General features: G+C 37.3%; 4 protein-coding genes across 14 annotated transcripts; 1 reads left to right on the top strand and 3 right to left on the bottom strand.

The window, feature by feature from the left end:
* Positions 1-522: 522 nt before the first annotated feature.
* LOC137747639 (DNA mismatch repair protein MLH3) lies at positions 523-8,382 on the top strand. Of its 6 annotated transcripts, none has more exons than XM_068487784.2 (25): positions 523-939; positions 1,046-1,097; positions 1,185-1,232; positions 1,364-1,518; positions 1,620-1,677; positions 1,919-1,976; positions 2,107-2,199; positions 2,298-2,463; positions 2,554-2,569; positions 2,670-2,890; positions 3,038-3,107; positions 3,237-3,320; positions 3,447-4,892; positions 4,971-5,061; positions 5,156-5,268; positions 5,386-5,456; positions 5,599-5,793; positions 6,218-6,262; positions 6,339-6,398; positions 6,478-6,584; positions 7,050-7,098; positions 7,287-7,346; positions 7,461-7,533; positions 7,758-7,843; positions 7,960-8,382. In XM_068487784.2, exons 1-25 carry the CDS (start codon positions 814-816, stop codon positions 8,131-8,133), a joined length of 3,717 nt encoding a protein of 1,238 aa, XP_068343885.2. In that variant the 5' UTR covers positions 523-813; the 3' UTR covers positions 8,134-8,382. The 6 variants fall into 6 exon arrangements, 5 of the variants coding, with proteins under 5 accessions (XP_068343885.2, XP_088543662.1, XP_068343884.2 ...); XM_088687536.1 differs by having other exon boundaries at positions 5,596-5,793; XM_068487783.2 differs by having other exon boundaries at positions 4,968-5,061.
* A 734-nt stretch (positions 8,383-9,116) lies between these two features.
* Positions 9,117-11,377, bottom strand: LOC137748890 (uncharacterized). Of its 5 annotated transcripts, none has more exons than XM_088687512.1 (7): positions 11,165-11,374; positions 10,809-10,904; positions 10,444-10,666; positions 10,065-10,146; positions 9,894-9,948; positions 9,673-9,811; positions 9,117-9,554 (listed from the first exon to the last, which is right to left on the bottom strand). In XM_088687512.1, the coding sequence occupies exons 3-7, from the start codon at positions 10,618-10,620 to the stop codon at positions 9,453-9,455; spliced, it is 555 nt and encodes a 184-aa protein (XP_088543638.1). In that variant the 5' UTR covers positions 10,621-10,666; positions 10,809-10,904; positions 11,165-11,374; the 3' UTR covers positions 9,117-9,452. The 5 variants fall into 5 exon arrangements, with proteins under 5 accessions (XP_088543638.1, XP_088543650.1, XP_088543641.1 ...); XM_088687524.1 differs by having other exon boundaries at positions 9,899-9,948; XM_088687515.1 differs by having other exon boundaries at positions 10,809-10,833; positions 11,165-11,300.
* Positions 11,378-13,498: 2,121 nt separating this feature from the next.
* LOC137747558 (WUSCHEL-related homeobox 8) lies at positions 13,499-16,088 on the bottom strand. Its single transcript, XM_068487687.2, has 3 exons — positions 15,722-16,088; positions 14,325-14,852; positions 13,499-13,884 (listed from the first exon to the last, which is right to left on the bottom strand). Exons 1-3 carry the CDS (start codon positions 15,915-15,917, stop codon positions 13,802-13,804), a joined length of 807 nt encoding a protein of 268 aa, XP_068343788.1. The 5' UTR covers positions 15,918-16,088; the 3' UTR covers positions 13,499-13,801.
* Positions 16,089-20,476: 4,388 nt separating this feature from the next.
* LOC137747352 (uncharacterized) lies at positions 20,477-25,553 on the bottom strand. Of its 2 annotated transcripts, none has more exons than XM_068487449.2 (6): positions 25,166-25,553; positions 24,234-24,446; positions 23,955-24,028; positions 21,774-23,414; positions 21,504-21,672; positions 20,477-21,306 (listed from the first exon to the last, which is right to left on the bottom strand). In XM_068487449.2, the coding sequence occupies exons 2-6, from the start codon at positions 24,313-24,315 to the stop codon at positions 20,678-20,680; spliced, it is 2,595 nt and encodes an 864-aa protein (XP_068343550.2). In that variant the 5' UTR covers positions 24,316-24,446; positions 25,166-25,553; the 3' UTR covers positions 20,477-20,677. The 2 variants fall into 2 exon arrangements, with proteins under 2 accessions (XP_068343550.2, XP_088543630.1); XM_088687504.1 differs by having other exon boundaries at positions 23,815-24,028; positions 25,166-25,396.
* Positions 25,554-25,882: the final 329 nt, after the last annotated feature.

Here is a 25,882-nt window from a genome sequence, read left to right as displayed (position 1 = left end):
CACCCCTTGGGCGGTGTGGAATCTTACAGTACATAAAAGTCTTTATTTTGAAATAATCTTCTTAGCATTTCTCGCATCGTTATTGTTGATTGCTTAGTAAAATTCTAGTTTAGCAGTGCAATTTTTTCATATTAAATTCTTAAGAGATACCCAATGGTCAAATGAGAAGGATAAAATGATGACATGATGGAAGGATAAGGAAAAAATAGGCCCCAACTTTTATTTTTATTTTTGCAAAATACTAAAATAGAAATAATTTATCGGGGTAGATCGGTAATTAAAATGAGGACGTCACGTGAAAGGGATAACGACCGCTTAAATTTGTGAATTACATTACCCGTGCGAACCTTTTACAATAAAGCGGCTATATACCCGTCAAGCGCCACGTGTCAGGGTTTCAATATCAGCCAATGACGTTCCAGCTGTGACTTGCCGAGTCCCCGCCACCTGTGAGTTTATCAAACCCTGCAGGGTACACTGGCGGAAGCGGTGGTTAAAGAGTCAGTTAAACTGGTGCCTGGCGCTGAACCGCCTTTTTTTTCTTCATTCGTTTTCGAAACCCGCGAGCTCGGAGAGCTCCGAACTGTCGTCCGATCATCCAAATGACGTCGCAGTGCCGAAGCCCTAACCCCTAACCGAAGAACCCTAATTTCGAATTCGTTTTTTCAGGAAAGCTACGGAGCATTTCAATTCGCCAAAACATCTTCCTTTTCTCTGTTTGGTTGCCGGGAAAGTGCGGGAAAATTGATGAAGGTAAGAATTTTTCTTTTTCTGTGAGTTAATGGATTGGAAAGTATCGGCATTTAGGTCTCGATGAGGGGCGTAAAGCCGTTGCCGGAGGCGGTTAGTAGCTCGGTGCGTTCTGGAGTTGTCCTGTACGACCTGACGAGCGTTGTGGAGGAGCTGATTTTCAATAGCTTGGATGCCCGTGCAACGAAGGTAATTACTTTATGGCATTTAATTAAGCTTGATTAAGTTTGTGTTTTAAGTAGTAATGACGGTGAATAAGTTAATTAGCTTCACAACTGTTTGTTTATGGTCTCAGGTATCGGTTTTCGTAGGTGTTGGGACATGCTATGTAAAAGTAGTGGATGATGGTCGGTGCTGATCTTCCTCTTTCGGTTGTAATCTAAAGAATGTTCAGTTTTGGTGCCTTGGATAATGTTTGTTAATGTTACTTGTAGGGCGCGGGATTACTCGTGATGGATTGGTGTTGGTGGGAGAAAGATATGGTAAAGTTCTCATTTTCCCTTATAATCAATCCATCAATCCTTTAATTGAATGTACTTTAAAATATTGATGCTTGACTTAGATACGTCTATGTTTTGTGAATTTTATGATGTATGGTATATTTAATAAGCAGCAACGTCAAAGTTTGATCATTCTACTAAGACGGATGGTGGAACTGGGAGCTTTGGTTTCCGAGGAGAAGCATTGGCTTCCATTTCTGATGTGTCATTGTTAGAAATCTTAACAAAAGCTTATGGGAGGGCAAATGGGTATCGCAAAGTCATGAAGGTGTGGGCTTTTTACTGTTTTGCATTTGTTGTTCATAACCGAATTGGTTTGTGCCTTTATGCAAGTTTAGCTCTGGTTGACTTTTCCTCCATTTTTCATAGGGATGCAAATGTTTGTATCTTGGAATAGATGATGACAGGAAGGATGTGGGCACTACAGGTACCAACCTATTACCGTTGCTATTGTCTTGATTTAAGCTTGTCAAATTTTCTAATTACATTGCATTACTCCGGATAAATGGATTTCATTTGTTTATGGAAATGAATTTCATTGAAGGTTATCAAACATGGTTAATTTGACGGGTTCCATTACATTACTCCAGATAAATGCTTAATGGCATTTTCCCTGGATAATTCCACGTACATTAAGATTTTGATTGATCACTTGGTTGTTGTTACAGTTGTTGTTCGTGATCTGTTTTACAATCAACCAGTTCGGAGGAAGTACATGCAATCCAGGTGCCAGTCCTGGACCATTTTGTTTTCTTTATGTGTTTTATATGAGATTGTTTTCAGCTGCCTCAAACAATATAGTGAAATGAAATAAACTGACTTGATCTGCTTTTTGGTTTGCATTACAAACTGGAAGCCCCAAGAAAGTATTGGACTCTGTCAACAAATGTGTACATCGGATTGCCCTTGTGCACTCAGATGTTTCTTTTAAAGTTGTAGATATTGAAAGGTTTTCCTCTAAACACATTTTCTAGTTGAAGAATGTATGGTTATTGGTCTTTATTTCCTTGTTTATTAATTTAATTTACATTCTAACTCTATATGTAGTGAGAATGAGCTTCTTCGTACAATTCCTTCTCCCTCTCCCTTGACACTATTGAAAAGGACTTTTGGGACTGTGGTTGCCGACGCTCTTCATGAATTGAACATAAGTGATGGCAAATTACAGCTTTCTGGATACATATCTAGCCCTTGCAATAATCTCGCCAATAAGGTAGAAGGATTTATATAGATGATGTAGATGATTTATACTCTTTAAATGTTTTTATCCTTGTTTCTTATTCTTGAAACATTTATTTTGCAGGCCTTCCAATATATCTGTATCCATGTCTATATTTTGGAGAATATTTACCAAGTTATAGAAGGAGTGTGTTAGGTCTGAGATGAGTTATATTTTGTCCTTGACCTTGACACTGGCAGATATTAACTTGCGGTTTGTTTGCAAAGGGCCAATTCATAAATTGCTTAATCAGCTGGCCAATACTTTTGAAATCTGGGATCCAGGTAAGGCTCTTGATGGGTCCCAATATAGGAAGCGAAGTAGGCCTCAGGCATTTGCAGCTTATGTTTTGAATTTAAGCTGTCCCCGAATATTTTATGATTTAACCTTTGAACCATCAAAGACGTATGTGGAGTTCAAGGTAACTTTCCTTTTTTGACTGTGAGTTGTGATCTATGTATCATATAAGATCTGCTACTCTACGCCGACTTATTGTAATAGATACAGTTGTATTTAAATTGCTGAACGTTTATGCTTCTTTTTCTTCTGTCTCCCCCACTTTGGGCAGGATTGGGCTCCGGTACTCGCCTTTATTGATAAGGCCATTCAGAAATTCTGGAAGGAAAAGATGCCTGATGGTACACCTTTGCCCCTGTCTTGTTTCTGAGAGCTTCTTTCACTTACGTTTGTGTGAAGGCATATTAATGAATCATTATTTTGGTATAGTGTATTTTTTAAAAGTGTATTAACCTCTAGGATATTTCCAGGAGAATCTGGTTGTCATGGAGCTGATATTTTCGTAGAAGATCAAATGCGGAAGAAAGGTGGCAACATTAAATCTACAGATGAAAGTAAGGAACATAATTTTTTTTTTTTTTCACATTTCCATTTGACAGTGACTTGAGTATGAGTTCTGAGCTGAATGAAAGATGTTAGTTTGGTTCAGTTTTCCTGGCTCATATCCTTTCTCTTGGTAGATTTACTTGATGGAGATTTGTCAGAACCCTCTAAGTTCGGGAAAAAAAAGAGCAGGCCAATTTGTCAGGCTTCTCCCAACATTATGGATGTGTTAATTCAAGAAGAGAACCGTACATCTCAGAAGAAACATGTCAGAATGCCATTTGAATATAATGAAGATTTCAATGGCTTCCAAGGGCAACATATTGGGATTGAATTCAGTCCTCACACTGATTATTCTTTTCAGTCACGGGATGATTGTCTAGACAAATGCAAGCTAACAACTCGACAGAAGGAAAATCATCCTTGGATGTCGGATATCAAACATTTCTCTGATGAAGATTATATCCTTGAGAATAGATCCGCTGCTGCAGAAAGATCCAGCAATGTGGAGGACAATATCTTTAGCTCAGAATGGAAAGATGAGCCCTTTAAAGTTGATCCCAGTGTTGGCACTGGTTCAGCAAGTAGTAGAGTATCTTATGACCAGCATGAATTCGATAGCGATGTAGAGTTCACCCAGAATCTAATACAACCGTTCCTCAAGAGTTGTTCCTCAAAAGAAAGTTTTCTGTATGAGAGGGATCTGTGTGCAGATAATGGGATTAGATATCAAAGTGATGGCTTCAGGAACAAGAGAAGGCGGGGTGGCTCTTATAACAGTGTAGAAATTCCAGAAATTGACGGCAGCAAGAGTTTTGATTTCTTGTGGCCAGAGGAGGAATCAAGTGCTTGGCCCTTAACCAAAGTTTTGACAAAATTTGACCTGTCTACAGAGTTTGATTCTCCGTCAAGAGCTTTTATAAAGTCACTCCCACACTATGGGGAGCAGTTTTATGAAGAAAGTTCAGTCATGAATGTAGAGAACATTGGTTCCTGCCATAGGACCTTAAATAATGATTGGTGCTCCGTGATCTCGAATTCGTTATCCCAAAACACGTATTTGGACCATGAACCTGTCTCTGATATAAATGCAGCTGAAGGACATTATAGATCTGTTAAAAGGTCTACTAATAGGCATTTTGTGGATAGTGAAGAAAAGGACTGCGCATTTGGGTATGGTATAATATCAAAGAGGTCCAGCCGAGAACACTGCACTACACATACAGACCATGAACTGGATTTTAGTGATTATTCAAGTTCAGGAAAATTCTTTCAGCCACACAATTTAGATGGCAAGTTTTCTCCCGAATGTCCGGATATATTATCTGATGAGACAGGTTGGTCATCTTTGTATGCCCGCAGAAAAGATAACATGGATATTGAGTTGTATAAAAAACAAAAAGATCAGTTTAGAGATCAAGATTGTCTACAAAATCAATCTTCCATAGGAAGATCGAAAAGAAGCCATTCAGCACCACCATTCTATAGAAGCAAGAGGAGGTACTCTACTTTATGTCATCCTTTGACAACAATAGCAGGCAAACCTGATGCACAAACCTTTCATGATGCACTTACTTGTCCAGGTATTATCATGTGATTTCCCTTTAGGGCTCAGGAGCTGATATAGGTTCGGCTTAGCTGATCCACCTTTTGTGCAGAAGTTAGCAAGATGAAGGATCTCCATAAACCTCCTGGTGGTTGCCATCTAAATTTGAACCCGAGTTCTCTCGAGGATTTCCCACTAGCCATCAGGTACTTGAACTTCAATTATTTTCTCATTAGTCATTACGTTATGTTTTCCTTTAAGTTGTGACTCTACCCTCTCAACCATCAAATTTTCTTTCAGATCAGATACTGAGAAATCTCAAGATAGAAAAGCTGGGGTAAACAAGACGCACAAAGTTGAAATGTTTGAACAGTCTAAATGTTCTGAGATTCAAGCCACTGCTCCAATTAAAGGTATCTCGTATGTTTATTATGGACAGTGTAATCAATACTTGAATGCTTATTATAAAATAACTTGTTTATCATTTATTGGACAAAATAATGTTAGCTCTAATCCTTGCCCTGTTTCAGAATTTATCTCCAAGGATCAAAACTCCCTGAACTGTGGGACTAAATGGCGGAATTGCTGTCCCCAGATCACGGTGAGTAATAATATGTGTGTGTGTGTGTGTGTGTGGACGGTTGATGCTCGACAGTCAAGTATCATCGCTATACTTGTTTGCCACAAAAGTTTGCATCGCTTAATCAAATTGTAATTGGGAATAATATTTTTTTATAAAGCAGAGCTCAAGTAAAACGCAAGGTCTTGATGATCAAAACATACTTGACATCTCTTCTGGATTCTTGCATCTCTCTTCTGACTCATTAGTTCCTGAATCTATCAACAAGAACTGCCTCAGTGACTGCAGAGTTCTTCGCCAGGTGGATAAGAAATATATTGCAGTTACAGCCGGTACTACACTTGCTGTTATTGACCAGGTCTGTTTGTTGTATATTTTTTCAGGCTTTTTTTTTTTTTTTTTTTTTTTTTTTGAGCTTTGGTTTGGGAGTTATGCTCTTATATAAATCAGCAGTAAGTTTCTTGTTAAATAAGGGGCACCTACAGTTCACTTATAGATCACAACAAAAGTTTGCATGTATCTAATCACGTTCTTTACTCACCCAAAAGTGACCTTCAGAGAGGAAGAAATAAACTACCTAGGATATTAGTTTATATATGAAAATCTTGGTCATTCGAAAACTTTATCAGAATAAGATGGAATTGTATCTCTTTGAAGTAGACGCATAAGCGTAAATATGCAGTACATGCTGCTGTATAAAACATTAACTACATTCATACGAAGTCGCACATGCACACTAGTGCAGCTGGAGTTCTAACTTTGGCGGTAATTCTTTTCTACAGCACGCTGCAGATGAAAGGATTCGGTTGGAGGAGTTGCGTCAGAAGGTATTAGTATCGTCCCTGTTTAAACTGTCGAAAATGATATTTCTATTTTGGCTTACATGACTAGCTGACTACGTAGGTGCTAAGTGGAGAAGGAGAAGCAAAGGCGATTACTTTTCTGGATGTCGAACAAGAGTTGGTATGTAGTGTATCTGATGCTAAATGAAGTTTTAATGGTTTGCATTCCTTGACTCTTTAGTTCTTATAATATAATTCAGGTGCTGCCAGAGATTGGCTACCAGTTACTGCATAACTATGCAAAACCAGTTGAAGAGTGGGGTTGGCTCTGCAACACACATGCTGAAGGTTCAGGGTCCTTCAACAGGTATTTTACGTGACTTACCCGGCATATTTCTTATTTATTAATAATTTATTATTTACAAAAGAATATGATACTGCAACCAGTGTCCAGCATTATGAAGTTATGAACATAACACAATAACTTGGCAGGCTTCTGTATTGCTGATTTGAGTGTCACTAGATAAACTCTGCAAGACTATTGGGGTGCCCCTAAGGATTTGAAATTCTTGTAATAGCAATGTTTAGTTTTCGGTTGCACAATTGAGTTATGAATCAGCGCATAACGTGCATGTCTAGTGTTTGCTTTCATGTTATGTATTCATCTATTAAACGTTGTTGCTTCTTTTGCCTCATTTTGCTTTTCATGCTTGGTGTTGCAAAAATATGATAAGTTGGACACCACTTGCATGGTTCATTTATGAAACTGTACTGTATTTTCTGAGACATTGTTGTCATGTACCCTGACTTTTGGGATTTAACCATTTGGCAGGAATTTGAATCTCCTTCACAGGCAGCCAACAGCCATCACACTTATTGCGGTAAATAACCCATCACTTCTCATGTTTAAGTCTTCCATTCACTCCTTTTATGAGCTCAAAACATGTTGAACCAAGATCATTTACCTATCTCTATATTATTTGTTTCGTTTGAAGCGATGACTTGATATGAAGCTGCCTCTCATATGTTCCCGTTATTGATACGATTTTCTTCTATAAACGAGATGCAGGTACCCTGCATCTTAGGTGTCAATTTATCTGACTTGGATCTTATGGAATTTCTTCAGCAGGTAATGTGCGTTTAGTTCTACGACAGTTTTCCCTTCCTCTTTTTCTGGCGATGTCCTTTATCATTTCCCTACTTTAGTTAACTAATGACTGACAGCTTTCTGTTCAATCTTCAGCTTGCTGATACAGATGGATCATCCACAACGCCACCATCAGTTCTTCGATTCCTAAATTCTAAAGCATGCAGAGGTAAATCTGAACCTTCGTGCTCACCCTAGAGGCAAACAAGTCTTGTTCAATAATATGGACCTAAAGATTCTTAAACTTATTAGGGCCTTTTCTCCACTGAGTATATTGCATACAGAAACTGGAAAGTCAACCTTGCGTTGGTTTTATTATAGTGACAGAATAACCTTTTACTCTTTTACCTCCTTACGCAGTTCTTACTTTTTCAATCATTTCCTTCTTGTCAGGTGCAATTATGTTTGGGGATTCCTTGCTTCCTTCTGAGTGTAACCTCATCGTTGAAGAGCTAAAGCAGACTTCTCTATGTTTCCAAGTAAGTGGTCGTTACAGGCTAAGAGAAAACTTTCGGATGTGAATGTGGATTTGTAGTATCGGGGAGAGGCTTCTATGTTGGCTTCCTGAAACACTGAAAAAAAAATTGTTTTGCAGTGTGCTCATGGTCGACCAACAACTGCCCCGCTTGTCAACTTGGAGGCGTTGCATAAGCAAATAGCTAAGATTACGTCCTCAAATGATGGTACCGATCAGTTGTGGCATGGGTTAGGTCGACATGAACTTAGTCTTGCACGTGCGGAAAAACGTTTAAACTTGGCTAGAAGCTAGAGTGATGACGATCCAATTTTGTTCCAGAGTCGCAATGCCGGCCCTGCCTATATGCGGAATTGACACATTCAAGCCGTAAATTCATTCTCATTCTTTGTACCTAGTTTATAGCATGCTTCATTCTGATAAAGTACATATGCCAGCCCCTTTGAAGAAAAACAAGGAACGTGCCTTTTTATGAGCACTTGACTGATCGTGTAACTTGTTTTTCCACATAAAGAATATCAATTCATATTAGTTTTCTGTTAACCAATCTGGTTTCTGCCTAGATTTATGACATTTTGTCACAATGGTACAATAGATGAAAATCTGTTGTCACCGAGATATATCTCTTTATGTCTATGTCACTGATCACGTGGGCAGATTTTTGTAAAGCGAATGTTTTGCAGGTAAATACTTAATCATGATAGTTGTTGGGCACCCCGGATTTTTAATCAATATGTGATTAGTCTAATCTTTGTTTTGCAGGTAAATACTTAATCATGATAGTTGTTGGGCACCCCGGATTTTTAATCAATATGTGATTAGTCTAATCTTTGGTGGCAAGGCAAGCATTTGGTAAACCATGATTACAATCATTTATCTTGCAGAAAACTTAATAGTATTTTTATAGTAAATTAAGCCTCTGAACCATTTGAAATCAGCCAATTAACTCTTCATCATGAGATTCGATAAAATTTTATCTACTTTGTCATCAAATAGTGGCACGACTTTACCCTCAAAAGTGAATTGCACATTGGTCACATGCTGGTATTTGATGGCAAAGTGAAAGAAATTTCATCGAATATGATGGCGAGGGGTTAGTCGGCTAGTTTCAAATAGTTTAGAGGATTAATTTACCATAAAAATAGTTCAGAGGGTCATTTCAACTAGTTCAAGAAGTCAAATTATTCTTGCCAAAATTTGAAACGTAGGCTCCAATTATAGCAAGAGTGAGAGAAACGAGGGAGGGAGAAGCAGAACAGTCACCGGTACACATATGGTTAACTCGAATACTCGACTACTCATTCGATTGCTATATCGGAGTGCTGCCTGAACAAATCAACAGTAAAGAATAAGAACAAACTTTGAATTTACATTGATTTTGGCTACAATTAATCAAATCAGCAGATTGTACAGTGTGACCTGCGTAACTGACTGCAATAGGAATTCCTTTTAACCTTGTATATATCAAAACCCTCGCCTTTCATCCTCCTCGTCGCTTGGTTTGCAACAGAAGCTCCATCAATCGGAATGCTAAACAACCACGTGACCTTGAAGAGGTTGCATTAGCTCCGCAAATTATTCTATGTTGCTTGAGCAGCAATCAATCATCTCCATCAAACATCTTCCGTACATGCGTTTGAGCTTCCTTTAGTACCAGTGGCAGCACATAAGGCCTTCCAGATGGGCACCAACATTTTCATAGGCGGACGCAATTCCTGGAAAACGAATTCAACTTTCAAAAGCCAAGCTCTTTCATCACATTTATGCCTCCTAATAGCTTGCCAATCGGATGATTCTCCAAGCTTAAGTTGATAAGTAGAAGGAATTATGTACCTTAAAAACTAATACCAATTCTGCTTCCCCATGTACAATGAAAGACAGGCTCCAGTAACAAGTAACTGGAGTCACACATTCTAGTACCACAGGTTTCAAAATCTTGTCCATAGGAACGAACCGACGAATAATCTTTCCACTACAATAGTAAAAGGGGTAAATTCGCACAGATGATTTAATCAACAAAGATAATACACAAAACAAATAGAGAGAGAAGTTACCTCACATAGTGAGTTTCTAGTTGAACTCCAAACGCTGGCATAACCATGATGGACTCTGTTGTCATTAATACACTAAACAAGGTAAAAGCATGACAAGAAACATTCTTAATGTGAAATAACATGGGAAGTATCAGTTCAGAGGACCAAAAGCCCCATCACTCGGGTCCTCACCTTTCTCAACACTCTTCTGAAGCAATTTTACAAGGAACGCATCTAAAAGGAGACTCCATAAAACAATGATGACTGATTTCTCCTGTTAATTGTAAGATCATTGTGTCAAAGTTGCTGAGGTATGATAGAATTTTAGACACCCAAATACATTCTTATAAAACGGGCATATTATCGAGCGTGAAATTTCTTTCAAGAACAAATTTTTCAAATAAACCAAACAGAAATCCTACAATGGAAAATGGCAACTGAAAGTCTCTCACCAAACTAAATTCACATCTATAAGCTCTTAAACCGGACCTCGAGAACAAAGATACAAACAGAAGTACAATGTAAAATGATTTATACGAGACATATGAAATTAAGCGGATATAAGGCATACCTTAACAAAGAAAATGTAGAAGGCGGTAGCTAGAATAACAACAGCAAACATGTACATTAAGAAACCCTTCGCACCACTCTTTCGAACAATGATGTGGTGCACGTCAACTGCTTCACAAGGCCGCTTACAGTCATGTAAATACGTATATCTCGAATTAGTTATAGATGAACCCACCATTCCCCCCAAACTAGTTATTCATACAATCGTCCCCTTATACCGTCATCTGCATATCCACAAAAGAACCAATTCTTAACATTGCTATGATTGCACTCAAAACATGAAGAAAACTTGGTCAGGATAATTGTGTCATTCAGTAAAGCTACTCTAATCTACGGGGAAGGCGTGCAATGGAGCGGGCACACTACCTTGTCCAACTGGCCTAACCCGCAGCTGCAACATTCAGTGAAAATGGTTTGTTTATGTTACACTGTAAAGCTCCCACCTTTATAACAATGGTTTAGCTACATTTTCGAAATCGAACAATCTGAAATGAATTTTCAGCTAATACATTGCTGGATTTTTGCCCAGAAATTCCATGAAACAATTAAAAGCATAAAAATGATAAAACTTATTTTCATAAATTGATAAAAATAAAGCCTTGGCGATTTCTGTAGATTAGGCACTGCATTGGCATTGGCCAACACAATGCCAAATCCATGGAAATTAGGGTTTGAAGTTTGCATTGAATGGGGAAATTCTAATGTGACCCGAACCAACTTACTCGAGACGAAGTCCTCTTTCAACCTCAATGGCGATCGGAGCCCAGGCCCTGAAGCCTCTCAAATCCTGTTTCCTCCCACCTTTTTCTGCAAGCCCTAATTGTAAAATCATGGAAAACGACTACGACTGTGATACGCAGGTTCGATCAGAAGAGTGAGTCTGCTGAAAACCTAAATTTCGAAACTTGTTGGAGCTGGTGGAGGTCTAGTGCAGAGAATGCAAACTTACTGTTGATGGTAAAATTAATCAAAAAAATTATTGTTCACATAATTAAACAAATTACTTTAATGGTAAAATTAATTTAACCAAAGCATAGTAGATTTATTAAAGGATACCATTATTCACACACTCAATTTTATCTTTCACATATTTTTGTTAATTTTTTGTTATTGATGTTCTTCAATTCATTTGATTTGACAGTAAAAAATTAAGAATAATGAATGAGAAGTAAAAATAGATATGTAAATAATATTATTCTTACTAAATGGAGTAGTATTGATCCTTAAGCTTTTGGGCACACATCATAACCGTTCGTGCGTTGTGAATTATACATGCTTCAATGGTTAAAATCTCACGCATAAGCATCTTACTGTAGACCAATTTTATTAACTAGTTAGTGTCTATAGTAATTTTCTTTTAACAGTTGGTCTTTAATTGAATTTTACTTAATCCAAAGTTAAATTCAAATCCACAACTTTTTTTTTTTTTTTTTTTGTCAACAAATCCTTAACTTGGATTGCTTGTTAATTTTTTTCTTCTACAACCGAAATTCTATACCACTCTATTTTATGAGAAAGAAAAGTTAAAACTCGGAACTCGAAAATCGACATCAAGTTGAGTTATTAACCTTGTGCGAAGGGTGAAGTATGATTAAGTTGAGTTCGTATTAGCTTCCCAACTCAACAAAACAACCCAACTTGTAGTCTTTTTTACTCTTAGTCAAGGTTCTAAAAGACGTTAGACGCTAGTCGGGCAGCAGGCTGGGGCCTAGCGCCTAGGTGGCTCGCTCTTAGACGGATTTAAGTAAATCTATTATATTTCGTGTACATAAGTGTCTGTTTACACTTAAATATATATATATATAATTTCATCATAAACTATAAAATAGAATGACATATATATTATGAAGTATTGGACATAATGAAAACATAGGGAACAAGCATATAATGTGTGTTCATTTAAGTATTCAACAAGTCTTTACAATTTATTGAAAAAATAAAATAAAATGCAAAATGAAAGCCATCTATTTTCTGTCTAAGTGAGTTGCAACCTAGTTGGTGCATAGACGGGTCTGGGCGGGCTAGGCGGGTGCCTAGACAGTCTAGGTGAGCTCCTTAGCAGGTCTATGCACCATTTCTTAATTTTCAAACGCCTAAGACCTAGGTGGGGCCTAGGCAACGCTAAATGGGATTTTTTTGAACATTACTCTTAGTAATCGGTACATTTCGCCGTTTTACATAAGGTTGATACTTAAATATTTTTTCCATAATTACATTGGAAGAGATCAAACCTGTAAGTACATTGAAAGAGGAGTTTGTCTTCAATAGTCCAGACTATTAAATAGTTTCATCCATTGAATTGGTCACTAAACAAAAATTATACGTTATCAATTCAACCAACCATGATCACTCATTTTCTGTACTACAGCATAGTTTGTCCTATTGAAGAAAAATTGTGAAAGATATCTAACATTTGATTATTTGAGTCTTCGAATAATTCATTACAAATGCTGATGATTGCAACCAGGTGTCCAAAGGCAATTAAACAGTTTTACATTCCAAATCCAACAAATTAATCTCAGCCGAATGAGAGATTTTTCATTGTGCCGAAAAACACACCAAATGTCACAATATAAGTAGTTGGATACTTAAAAAAAAAATATCAACCACTTGTATATGACATTTAGTATATTAAGCCGTATTCCCGGCACACTGAAAATTTATTCACCAGGACAATCATATAATCATATCCTTTGACAATTTTTTTCATAATTGCCCCAGCCGCCCCCCCTCCTCATGCTAGTGAATGCAATGATTGTATTGAACCTTCAATTTCAATGACCTACTTTTCTTTCTTTAAGACCAAACTTTTATCTCATCTTTCCCATCATTCCATCCTCCAACTTACACAAACACCTAAACCTTTCCTTGCAAAGAAAGACTTAATCAAATCATAAATTAAGCACACAAACGCATATTAGGCCGGTTGGCAAGAACACTAATCTCGTCATGTTGTATTCAAGTTCGAATCTCTCTCCACATAGACTAAAATTGTTTAAATTACCATCTTGCCGACGAAAACGAAAGTAAAAAACAAGCACATAAACTATCATTGGTTTCCCAAAATAAAATATCTACTCTCATTCTATAAACAAAGCAAAAGGCAAAGCAAGATTGATTAGTCAAGGCTCAAGACACAAAAACCCCAAAAGCAACTTTCCATATGTCATACTAGTATAATATTTATCACTAAATCTATCTACTCTCCAAGTTAAATTGAGTTGGAGCCATAACTCTCTACTAGGGTTAGGCTTGCTATGTCTCCAAATTCAAACAGAACCAAACTCATTCAATCAGGAATTTCCTTCACAAAATAGCTCGTCAAACAGAACGAAACCTTTGACATTCACGAACGAGCGTCAACCCGTCATGCCATAGTCTTCTGCCTCCTGAAAAAGGTTATAGTTTCCGGCTTCCATCTTTCCGGTCATCAGGTCATGCCCTGCAGAATACATGTCATTTCTGTCAAGATTTCACAAATCTTAAAAGTTTAATACATACAGATTTTTCATGCGTGTAACTGAGAGAGCTACGGACTTCACATTTTTGTTCCAAATAACTTAAGAATAACCATATACAAAGAATCAGTATAAGGTGTTCAGTTCAGCTGACATACTAAAACAGAAATCCGACACTGATAGATTTCATATGTATGATGTTATTTATTACTAAATCTTAATCCTGAGATTTAACCTAACTGTAAGAAATGGAGATCAGTAGCATTGTTAATCAAGACATATGCACGCGGGAAACTTACAACCTATTTAGAATTTCAGTTGTTGATATTTTGTTTTGTTAAGTGAATCTTGCGAAAACGGTAAATCAGTGATATGTCGGATGGTAGGCTAAGAGCCAGAAATAAAAGTTTACACAATAACTTACTTGAGAGCACATCATCATAGAAGGCCATTTCGCTTAAATGTCTAGAACTCCTTAAACCGCTGTGTGACGGGAACATCTTTTCTGCCTTGGTGGTATGCGGATCCAAGAAATGCAGGTCGGAACTTATCTCCTGGCTCTGGAAGCACAAATCTTCAGTCCGTTGAGCTGAGTTCTGCTGGGACTGAAACGTTTCCTCCGGTCTAGTTTTTTTGTCCTTAGGTGAATCAACTTCTGTATCCACTTCTGATTCAGCATGGTTACATGCTGCATTTTGTTGCTTCCTCTTTGATCGAGCGCGCCTGTTCTGAAACCAATTGTACACATTTGTTTCGGAAATTTGTCCATGCTGGCTCAGCTCAGAGGTGATCTCCTTGATCTTCTGCTTACTTGGAGTTCCATTCCCTTGCTCGAACAAACGCTCAAGAATTTGGAGCTGCAGCGCTGTTGGAGTCCACCGCTGCCTGGCAGTAATTTTGTGGCCAGTGGATGTCATCAACTGATCGCAGTACAGATTCCCCATCCTGACTCCTGGAAAGCAAATGCAGATGTTTTTGTTCAAAGCATATATGGTGTCATTGCATATACTTTAAACTAATAAATTGTCTGCCTTATGGAAAAATGTACTAGTGAATGAGAATGCATAACAAAGTTTTAGTTAATATCTTATTAACTAAAGCGCAGATGCAAGCGTAGCCATATTAGCTAGGGCGGATGTTTAAGGTAGAATATCGCCTGTATAAACTAAAAAACTGAATCAGTTCAATTTCCAGATCACAAAGAGCTAAATCTGAACAAATCGAGGAACCCAAAGAAGTGAAATTCAACATCTCAAGTTAGGAGCTTTTCGCCTTGACCTACGCCGCCAATTTTGGAGGATAAAATTCTTTGAACAAACACCAGTAGAAACTAGAGATCAATGGTAGAAAGGACCAACCCAAGTGAGGAACCCCAAAGTAAAGTGAGAAATGAAACCACAACCAACCAGAGAAGCAAGCAAACAAACATCCATACCCTTTCAAAACAAAGCACAAGAACATACAATTGGAATGTCAAAGTGACAGTATCTCAAGCTAATGGACCGTCAAGTGAAAAAAATAAAACATAAGTGCACGATTAGCTTGAAATACCGTCACCGTCACATTTCAAGTATAGGTAAGCCTTCAACAAGGACGACAAATTCCAAGGCATGAAATGAATTGGAAAACCACAAAAAAGGCCAAAGTTTTGAGGAAAAATTACAAAAACGAAGAATTTTTAAGAAATAGAAAAATCCCATCACAGAAAACCAATAGATGAACCCAAATGACCACTGAAAGCAACCATAAACAAGGACCATATTGCAAAAAGTCAAAAAAATTGGAAGGAGTAAAAGAGAAAAGTGAGAAGAATAGAGGGACCTGCAAGATCTTGCTGGGCAGTGAGGTTCTTGTGCATCTCAACAAGCTGCTCACAAATGGTGGCATAAACTGCAATCTGTTTCCTCAGAGTCTCCAACTGTTCATCAGTCATCACCTTCACATACATCACTCCTCCATTCCCATTCCCCTCCATCTCTTGCTGCTCTTTCAGTTGCTGCTTCTCCCACTCCATCATCTCTCTCTTGAACTTTCTCTCTCTACAGTCCTCGGTCTGTGCTTGTGTTGAAAAACTGAGACAGTGCTTCTTGTCAAAGAAGAAGAATACAAAGACAATGAGAAAGAAAGGCGACAAAAAGATGGAGAGAAAATATAAACACGGGCCAGAGGATGTTGAAAAATCATATAAAAAATGAAAAAAGAGCAAATAATTGTTGGGTGGGTGTAGTGTTCCCATGTGTGCGCGTTAGTGCAATCCTTCTACTATACATCATTGTCTACTTGCCTGAAATCACACGTTAAAATTTTAGCAAGCGTTCAGACTGTTAAAATTAACAGTATATGTTTTAGCAAGCGTTCAGACTGTTAAAATTAACAGTATATGTTTTAGCAAGCGTTCAGACTGTTAAAATTAACAGTATATGTTATGTATTGATGTACTTCAAAAAATTTCGACGCAAGAGTTCATATTGGCATTTATTTTTCCTCTAAAATTTTAATATAGTTTTTGAGAGATTTGTAGAATCCTAAAGAAATCTTTGATTGATGGTAAAAATGATTTACCTTCCCGTTTTATATATAATTTACATTTGATCATAATCAATCATTATATCCTTGTTTTGAAAGTAAGTTCCAATGAAGAAACCCTAGAGAAAAAGTTTCATGTAATTGAAGCCTTAAAACTAATCATATCATCAATGTTTGAGTAAAATGCAATCCATTAACAGTAATTGTTCGCTTAATTTTTTTAATTAACGATCCCATCAATCGCTAAAGAGATATGAAGAATTTTTACAAGCGATATTTATAATTATAATTACGCCATCCATGACAAGTGTAAGGTGAAGGAAAAATCTATCCTACTCTCAAATGTAGTTCAAATTCATGATCTGCCAATGTAGTTGGAAACGCTTTTGTTAGTAGCGTTTCTAAACTTGTTTAAATTCAAGTTATTTTTTCAAACAACATAGAAAAAAATTAAATCGATTTTAAGGGTTTGGATTTTGGGAGTTTTAACGAAACACTTCAAGTACTTTTCACTTTTAACGAAAAACCATATTTTTACCTTTTCATAGTACTATTCACTACACCTTTATTTGTCATTTTTCATTAAAACTAAAGTTTTTTGGACTTTTACACTATGTTTGGATGAGGGAAATAAACATGGAATTTTGGTAAAAGTCAGAATTTATAAATTGACAGGCACCAATTCTCTTGTTTGGATTCATAAACATAGAAATTTAGAATTTCCGCATGGAAAAAAACTTGGAATTTGTGACCTCCAAATCCCAAGTTCAAATTCCATGTAAATAGGTGTCATTTCTCAACTTCTATGATTGAGAGTTTAAAAATAACAAATTTTGTATTCAATTCTATTATTCTTTTAGGTTAACCAAACAAGAAAATTTACAAATTCTAGAAAATAAAATCTCGTCATTTCAATTTTTTTCATTTTTAAATTCTGTAATAATCTTAAATTTCTTCACCCAAACATAGTGTTAGTTAGTTTCATTTTTGGATTTTCCATATGAAAATAAAAAGGGTTTACGATTTAGGGTTTGGAGGGATTTACTCGGTATTTCTTGTAGTTTACGGTAAAGTAACTAGAAATTACTGGATGATCAGTGGTGGTAGGCCCCAGCTCATCAGTGAGGGTGCCCTGATCTCACATAGCCAGTTGAATGAATGAATCTTGGTCTTGGAGCCAAGATCTGCTCGGAATCTTTTTGTGAGAATTTTTAGGATTTATAACATGCTCATTTATTATAAAATATATAATTAATTTTTATCAAATATTATTTATATTTAATTTTAAATAAAATAATTTAAAATAATTCCTCGTAAGATGAAATCACACAATTTATAAATCTCTTCACAAAAATTATCCGAGGATCCGGATTCGGTCTTGGAGCACCGTGCTCTGCGCGCGGCTGCTACAGTGAAGTACTTGTTGTCCTCTAGTCTGTACTGCCACTCAAATTCTGACATTGGTGTTGGATTTCTTCATGTCAGAACTTGTTCTACAGTCACTTTACACATCTTCCGGAGAATGATTCAAACCTCTCTTAATCTCTCTTCCCTTCTCTCTTTTTCTATTTAAACGATCACAGTTAAATCACGTCAACATCATATATTGATTTTTTTATAGAGATAATAAGGTAAAAAATAATGTGTAAGAAGAGAGGAGGGAAGGGGATAAGAATAAAAGGGGAGAGAATCATACTCCCATCTTCTGGGTTTTTTTTTTTTTTTTCCTCTTCGTTTTATTTTGACAATTACGATTATGTCACATTAATATTTTGTGTTGATTGTTTTATAAAAAGAGACAAAATGAAAAGTGAAATAGGACGGGAGAAGAAGGGAAATTAGAAAGAAGAAAATCTTACTTCCCAAAAAATTCGTATATCACATATCATAATATAAATGGAGAAAATAATATGTTTTTTACTATTTTTTTACTTACATTATGAGACCTAAAGTACCCAATTGAATACGAGGGAATTCAGAAATATTCTCCATCCAATGGACATCATTTTACTGCACAAAGATGACCCATCACATAAAGTAAAGTACCACTTGGACTAGGAATTTCTTTTAATTAGGGTTTAATCATCACATCCAGACTTGACTTCATCGTAACATGATATTGTCCGCTTTGGGCCCTTACCACGCCCTCACGGTTTTGTTTCTGGGAACTCAGACGAGAATTTCCCAGTGGGTCACCCATCCTGGGATTGCTCTTGGGCTCCTACCATGCCCTCACAGTTTTGTTTCTGGGAACTCAAACAAACCACCCCCTCACGGTTTTGTTTCTGGGAACTCAGACGAGAACTTCCCAGTGGGTCACCTATCCTGGGATTGCTCTTGGGCCCCTACCATGCCCTCACGGTTTTGGAGTTTTGTTTCTGGGAACTCAAACAAACCACCCCCTCACGGTTTTGTTTCTGGGAACTCAGACGAGAACTTCCCAGTGGGTCACCTATCCTGGGATTGCTCTTGGGCCCCTACCATGCCCTCACGGTTTTGAGTCCCAGTGGGTCACCCATCCTGAGATTGCTCTTGGGCCCCTACCATGCCCTCACGGTTTTGTTTCTGGGAACTCAGACAAGAACTTCCCAGTGGGTCACCCATCCTGAGATTGCTCTCGCGCAAACTCGCTTAACTTCAGAGTTCATACGGAACCCGAAGCCAGTGAGTTCCCAAAAGACCTCGTGCTAGGTAAAGATGAGAATATACATATAAGGCTTATAGGATCCACTTCCCTGAACGATATGGGATGTTACACCTTTACCACATGACATGTTTGATATGCTAATATCAACAACTATATTATTTATATGTTATACTATTAATACTATAATAGGTCAATGACATAGTTAACGTGTTTGTCAATGAAAACCTAGTTAGAAACTTAGAAAGTGAACAAAATAATTGTATTAAACGGTTGAACAAAACCAGTTGATTAGACGATTAAACATACAACGATATATTTGTACTACTGAGTTTGGGTAAGCTACATATTCACCCGCTATAATAATTTAGTTCACCGTCCACAAAAGTTAAACATAAAAACCTTTTACTTATACATATAGATGAATACCATATAACAATACACAATTTGTCTAAGAACTTGAATACAAATTTTGTAGGAGGCTTTGCTACCTGTCAACGTATATGCATCTGAAAGCGTGGGTCGGTTTGACATGCATGTGAATGTGATCCAAAATTCATGCGTGCCGTGATAGAAGAAGATATATGCATTTGTTAATCTAAATCCTGTGTATTTGGAACATAATCCGTGTTTTGATGCTGCCATTTTTTATTATTAGAACTTAGACTAATGCATGCATGGAGTCTTTGGGCTGATCATTTATCTTCCCTATTATTTTATTTTTTCCAAAAAGTTGACTTATTAGCTATTAGATTAGTGTAAAACATTCACAAGCACATTAATTTTGTGTTTGTAGTATTAGTACCAATTACACGTAAACACGCGTTGGAGCTTATCGATGACGATTAAGTTAATTTTGACTAATTAATGTGGCAATTAGCATGATTAGGAGACATGGCATGTGCCCCTCCAGCTTGTAGATTTGATCTAAGTTGAGGAGTCCAAACAATTGATGGTTTTCAAATATTTGGATTTGCCATTTATAAGCCCCCATTGGGTTTTTTTATAGTGTTGAGAAAATTCTAAGGGGATTCTCTAAAAAATGAGACTCTCTATAGATTCTTTGCCGCCTTACAATTTAACGTCAATTCTCCTACCAAAATTATAAAAATATTGTGTCAAAAACATGAAATAGCAGTGAGTCTCTTTAGCATTTCTCGTTAGTGTTTTTTGACCAAAGAAAGTGTTTCGGCCTTTTGGGCACAAGGAGCAATTGGTGCAATTTTTGGTGCTAAGTTCAATACTCATTTAAATCATGGGCTGCTAAGGCTCAAGTTAAAGTGATGGACATATCATGTTAATGTAAGAAGAGTGGGATCAACTTATCTGTTAATTTGAAAATTTATAGCAGTGAGGAGGGGAAAAGAGAACCTAACTTCGAGTGAAATAACAAATACTCGGATCACTTGAGTAACAAGTCTCTTGTGATATCATATATTTCGAGTGAAAGTACTACTCTTATTTCCTAATCTCACAAACCCCACAAAGAACACACACACGCATATGTATATACAAAAACTAACACAAACATATTTACTTCCTTCAAATATATGCTCAACTCACTGATAACTCGTGCCCAAAAAAACAAGTTTCATCCATAAGATCCATCATAACTTCAGTTCATCCAAAATTTCCTGCACAAGATCCCCCATGATTAGGCTTTCCATCTCTTTTCCCAGAGCGTTAACATCCTCGTCCATCAATCTCGACCAAGGAGCTGATCCCAGATCCCCGGCTGCCATATCATCAAGCGAGTAATAGGGTACATCAGTTGGAGGGTACAGGCACTCGCTGATGATTCCCCACACACAATTCAACAACTTCTTGCCACGCAACGCTGGCAGCGCAGAGGAGCTGACCATTTTTCTCCTGAATTTAGACATGCTTGTTGGTGGTCCGAGAACAGTTGAAAGAGCTTCGTTTAACAGATCGTGTAACAATTTGTAATCTACCCTCTCATTGTGATCTTTTGCTGAAGGATCTTCCTTGTTGGCCAAGTTTTTATACGATTCTTCCACTTCTTCGAACACTGAGTTGCTGATTGGCTTCACAATTGTGTCCCATCTCGATATTGATTTCTCAAATGATCCATCATACAAACCAGAAGCGACAAGCAAATCTCGTATGTAAACCTCTGCTGGGTTGTCTAACCTAGCCATTTCAGACTCAACTGTTTCCTCAACTTTTATGTCCTCGGGCTCATTAGACTCGAGTTGGTTCAGTTGTCTTCGTAGCTCTGCAAAATCGAGACTATTAGATGATTATTTCACGCATCAGTTTATATCACACAGCGCATATATACACCTATATGCATAGTCACACTAAATATATTTAAGAAGACTGTTTACTAAGCATGCACACATTCATCCCATCAAAGGATTTGTCATGTTAGAACAGAACATGTACAGAAAGAATTCAAAGAAACAGATGTACCCCTCAGATTATCGCTGATGTCTCTAAAAGCCTGTGGCATGATACTATCTTCTCGTGGAGTTGCACTCGGAGTTGATATTGGACTAAGATAATCAGTTGGCCTCCAGAAATCTTCCTGAGCAGTGCTGCACAGAGATGCGGGACTTGGAGGCACCTCAGTGAAATTATCCTGAGACCACAAAACAAGATTTAAGATGGAAATAAATTGAATTGACTACTTTCTAGGTGTTCATCAGTAGTATGAATAGATCAGATAAAGTATCCTCTTACATGTCTCTCTCCAGAGTTCGTAATCACTGTTGGGCCGCTCATGATATCCTTCATAGGATACCGTTCAGTATGAAGTGATTCTAGAACTGATTGATTTTTTTTGCCAAAAAGCCTTCCCCTAAGCATAAAACTGTATCGGAAATTGGAAACTTTTTCTTTAAAATTAAACCTTTCTTTCTTCTGATGTTTCATCTCCATGGACACATGTCCAATGCCTTCATGCTTCCTCTGAATGTGAGCACCTGTTAAAACATGGCGGTCCTCAAGAAGAAGTTTCCCAAAGGATGTTCCGGGTACTGGTGCGGATAAAGATCTAATGAAATTTCTAGGCGACAACTCTCTACCAAGCACCTCATCTTCATGTGATCCATGTCTGAATGATCTGTTTTTTTTGTGTTCATATTTCACTATTCCCCTTTCCCTTTCGTTGTCTAATGCAGATAACCTAGATCTCCCAGAAACTAATACAGGAACACGAAGTTTTGTTTCTATTTTTGAAACATTTCCTTGTCTCTCTAACAAAATTCTCTTAGTATCTCCATGCATGAACTCCGGGGAACCTGATCCATTGAACTGCATTTCGCTTCTGTATGATCTTGTCGATTCTGATCTCAGCAAATTCATGCCAAGGTCCCTAGTCACACTTTCTCTAACCTGGTTTGCAATGTGTTGAGCAATTTGCTTCGGAGCTGATGGCTGTTCGCTAAATGGGGTCTCAATTCCACTTCCTCGGACAACAGAACCCCTTGTATGCATTTTCCCTCGCAGCTCGCATCTCAGTCGTTCTTTCACCTCCTCGAGAAAATCTTCTATACCACCTTTCCTCTCTAGAGTGTTTGAAGAACCTGCCCAAGTCTCTTCATGGTTGCAAAGTCTATCGGGACCAGGTCTTAAGATAACTATCCTTGTAGAAGCAGAAGATGCGTCGAATGACTCGAATCTCTTCTTACAGTTCATCAGGGAAGATTTCTCAAAGTCTAAGCTCATGGTTCTTCTGCTTCTTGAAGACAAATACTCTGTATGCTCGGCTGGGAATAGTTCCGAAAACTCATCTCCTCTACGTTCCAAAACACCACCTTCATGAGAGATTGCTTTGACGGCATGATCCTTATGTTCTAATGTTCTCTCAGTTGCTCTATGCCCTGAAACCACCATCTTTTCCTCGTTGAGGTCTCTGTCAATTTCGACAATCCTTGAGCATTCCCTAAACCTGGAAGCTTGCCATGCTTCAAATTCTTTCTTGAACTTTTTCAGTTCTTCTTCTTGAGGATGTACTCTACGCCTTGGATTTTCGATTTTCTGGTTATCACTCCACCTAGTGGCATCTCTCTCATTACTGTGATAATACGAATCAAGATCCATCTGCCCTGAAGAATTTAGCTTTGAAGAAACATGACCAACTGAGGTCCTTCCATTAATTTCCTTTTTCAAAGACTTCGTTCTCCTATTTTTTCCATTTTCTTCCAGAGGCTGAACTGCAGATTTCGGTTCCACTGGAAACATATCCATGCCCATTAGTTGAGCCACAATGTTTGGTGCATTTTTTCTGGTACTTGAAAGTTTGGATATTTCGTCATTAATTAATTTCTTCATTGAACTTTGTTCCAATGGATTATTCTTTTTAGGCCAGTCTTCTTCAACCTGATACATGCAATGTAAATTTATTAAAAATAAAACTAAATATAATTAGCGAGAGTGAGACAGGGAGAGAGACAACTACATAGAAAGTTGAAAAAGTATATTCTGATCTCTCAACAAAATAACTAGCCGGAATTGGAGATTTACTCAAAAATTCTGACATGATGAAATTTGGTAGAAGAAAACACAAAAATCAGATCCTGCCAACGCACCCGGAAAATACATAAATACATATTTTGACAGAGTTTAGTCCAACTTAAAAATAAGTACATCCTTCATGTAACAACCAAAGATTTTTACTAAATCAAGTGGCAAACGAGCATCACAAAGTTGAGAAAATATGCATAGAGAATCAAAGTAGCATTACTCTCAACTCGGAAAAGCTTCAAAACCCGAGACTCACATTGTACCATGTATCACAAGAATCAAATCACAATAACTGGAAACTCCACATCCTCATAACTCAGAGAGCACAGAATCCACAGAAATTAACCACCCTAGGCCACAGGACAAGCTACAAGAAGGCATGTGATGAAAAATTACCGGCAAATCTCCTGCATCGCAATAGCTCTGAGGTTCTACCTGCATTTCCAGGCTATTTCTTGGAGCATCAAGGCCTGCAAGGCGTTCAAAAAGCCTACTTTATCAGCTGATAAGCAAATGGACAGAAACAATTCAACTGTCCAAGTAAATTCACATTTGTCCTCTAAGACATACAAACTCTTTTTTTTTTTTTCTCAATGATTGTCCAAAAGAGAATTATTCGCGTCATCTACAAACTTTCGACTTTCTCTTATTGCACAGAGAGAAGTAAAAACTCACCACCATCATGCTTCTTGTGTGTAAAAAGCTTTCTGGCCATGCTGTCCTGGTTGAAATTTAAAAGGTGCAATAAGCTGCCCATGCAGCTACTGGATCTACCAGAAGGATGTCACTCCTTTTCCACTTCTCTCTGTCTTACCCCATTCTTACCTAAATCAAACACCTTTTATCCACCGAAAGGACACAATGACACTGCAGCAGTCGGATTATAACCTGCAAAACGAAAAACCCGAATTTCACTTGCTGATCAATAGACATTTAATCAAATAAAATGATGTAGGTCCATCATATATAACCAGCAAAGAGTTTCCTCCTTATAGTTTCTTTCTTTAACAGTACAAAAAGTAGACTTTACAGCAAAATATACAAAAATTGTTGAAATAATAGAGCAATAATTAAACAGGAATTCAATCTCTCAATTGCATTTCCTGCAACAAAAAAGTTCAGAACCTGAAAATGAAGATAAGGAGAGAGAGAGAGAGAGATAGATGGTAATTCTAATCCCAAAATAGTTGGGGAAATTTGCAAAAAAATTTTAGAGAACTCAAATTACAAGCAACATGATATAGTATTTGCATATTTATATATATGCACATTTTCGGAATTCACAAAGTCACTTTGATACTGGAAATGATTTCCGCACCCTCCTTTTTCTCCGGATGCACTCCTTTTTTTTTGGAGCATTTGGATTGAATAAATCAAAACGGAATCAACGAACGGAAACGAGTGGAGGAGTGCAGAGGAGAAAATGAGAGCGTGAAAAATACTAAGTTTGACTAAACAGTTGAAGACATTAAAAGAATTCAACTTTCCAATTCAAAACCATTAGACACAAAAATCCCAGAAACTGTTTAGCTCTGAGAAATGCAGGGAACCAAAGAAACTAAAACTCCTGAAACCCAAAAAAACTAAAAGCAAAGCACTTTTCTCACCGTTTTCTGAGCTTGTTTTCTCGGCAACCAAACACGCCAACTGGACTTCTGACGCTGAGGGAGTCCAGCAGGAATGTCAGGTTTCAGAATACGAATTAAGATGTGTGATGAGTGGGAAATTTGAGGACGATGGAGAAGTCTTTTTCCTGCAGCAAACGAAATTGAGATAGATTTTGAAAGGAAGAAAAAGAAGGGAAATCCAAAGATACGAGAAGGAAGTTGAGTAGGATTATATCGTATGACAAAATAATGGTACAAATATCTTGAATTATTGGAATACTGTGGAATGGAATGAACGACCAGAAAGCGAAGGTTCCATCTTCTGCCCCGTCTCCAATACACAATCTCTCTCTCTCTCTCTCTCTCTCTCTCTCTATCTCTCTCTCCTTCTTTTTCTTTTATTTTTTTTAAGTTTAACGAAAAGCTTTTGGTTCGGTTCGGTTCGGTTCAGTGTATTTTAACAAAAAAATCATATTTTTACACTAAAAAGTCATTCTGGCACTATTTATTTTACCCTCTATTTTATTCTTATCGTTGAAACTCAAAGTTTTCAAATCATTTTTATTAGTTTTTTTTTATCTTTATTTTCATTTTTACCTCTTTTTTTTATTCCAATTTTTAAAATAAAATTTTATTGACATTTTAGCTTTATTTACATTTCCCTTTTCCGATCGAGATTAATAGCGTAAGCATGTGACTAAGTACGAGTAGTATTTA

The sequence above is a fragment of the Pyrus communis genome, chromosome 2 (assembly GCF_041283825.1).
Source record: "Pyrus communis isolate YQ-2024b chromosome 2, ASM4128382v1, whole genome shotgun sequence".
NCBI lineage: Eukaryota > Viridiplantae > Streptophyta > Magnoliopsida > Rosales > Rosaceae > Pyrus > Pyrus communis.
This window is presented reverse-complemented; position numbering and strand designations above follow the sequence as displayed.

Bases quoted from the DNA above. Each gene is read 5' to 3' on its own strand.
- LOC137748890 (XM_068489082.2), bottom strand. From the start codon at position 10,620: ATGGTGGGTTCATCTATAACTAATTCGAGATATACGTATTTACATGAC. The intron at 10,147-10,443 runs GTATGCCTTATA...TACAATTAACAG, and splicing joins TCTACATTTTCTTTGTTAAG to GAGAAATCAGTCATCATTGT. The intron at 9,812-9,893 runs GTAACTTCTCTC...TTACTATTGTAG, and splicing joins CTAGAAACTCACTATGTGAG to TGGAAAGATTATTCGTCGGT.
- LOC137747639 (XM_088687527.1), top strand. From the start codon at position 814: ATGAGGGGCGTAAAGCCGTTGCCGGAGGCGGTTAGTAGCTCGGTGCGT. The intron at 2,891-3,037 runs GTAACTTTCCTT...CACTTTGGGCAG, and splicing joins AGACGTATGTGGAGTTCAAG to GATTGGGCTCCGGTACTCGC. The intron at 4,893-4,967 runs GTATTATCATGT...CCTTTTGTGCAG, and splicing joins TGATGCACTTACTTGTCCAG to AAGTTAGCAAGATGAAGGAT.
- LOC137747352 (XM_068487449.2), bottom strand. From the start codon at position 24,315: ATGGGCAGCTTATTGCACCTTTTAAATTTCAACCAGGACAGCATGGCC. The intron at 21,673-21,773 runs GTAAGAGGATAC...TTGTGGTCTCAG, and splicing joins CGAACTCTGGAGAGAGACAT to GATAATTTCACTGAGGTGCC. The intron at 21,307-21,503 runs GTACATCTGTTT...TCGATTTTGCAG, and splicing joins CATCAGCGATAATCTGAGGG to AGCTACGAAGACAACTGAAC.
- LOC137747558 (XM_068487687.2), bottom strand. From the start codon at position 15,917: ATGATGGAGTGGGAGAAGCAGCAACTGAAAGAGCAGCAAGAGATGGAG. The intron at 14,853-15,721 runs GTCCCTCTATTC...TTTGCTTTCCAG, and splicing joins TGCCCAGCAAGATCTTGCAG to GAGTCAGGATGGGGAATCTG. The intron at 13,885-14,324 runs GTAAGTTATTGT...TGTATTCTGCAG, and splicing joins CTATGATGATGTGCTCTCAA to GGCATGACCTGATGACCGGA.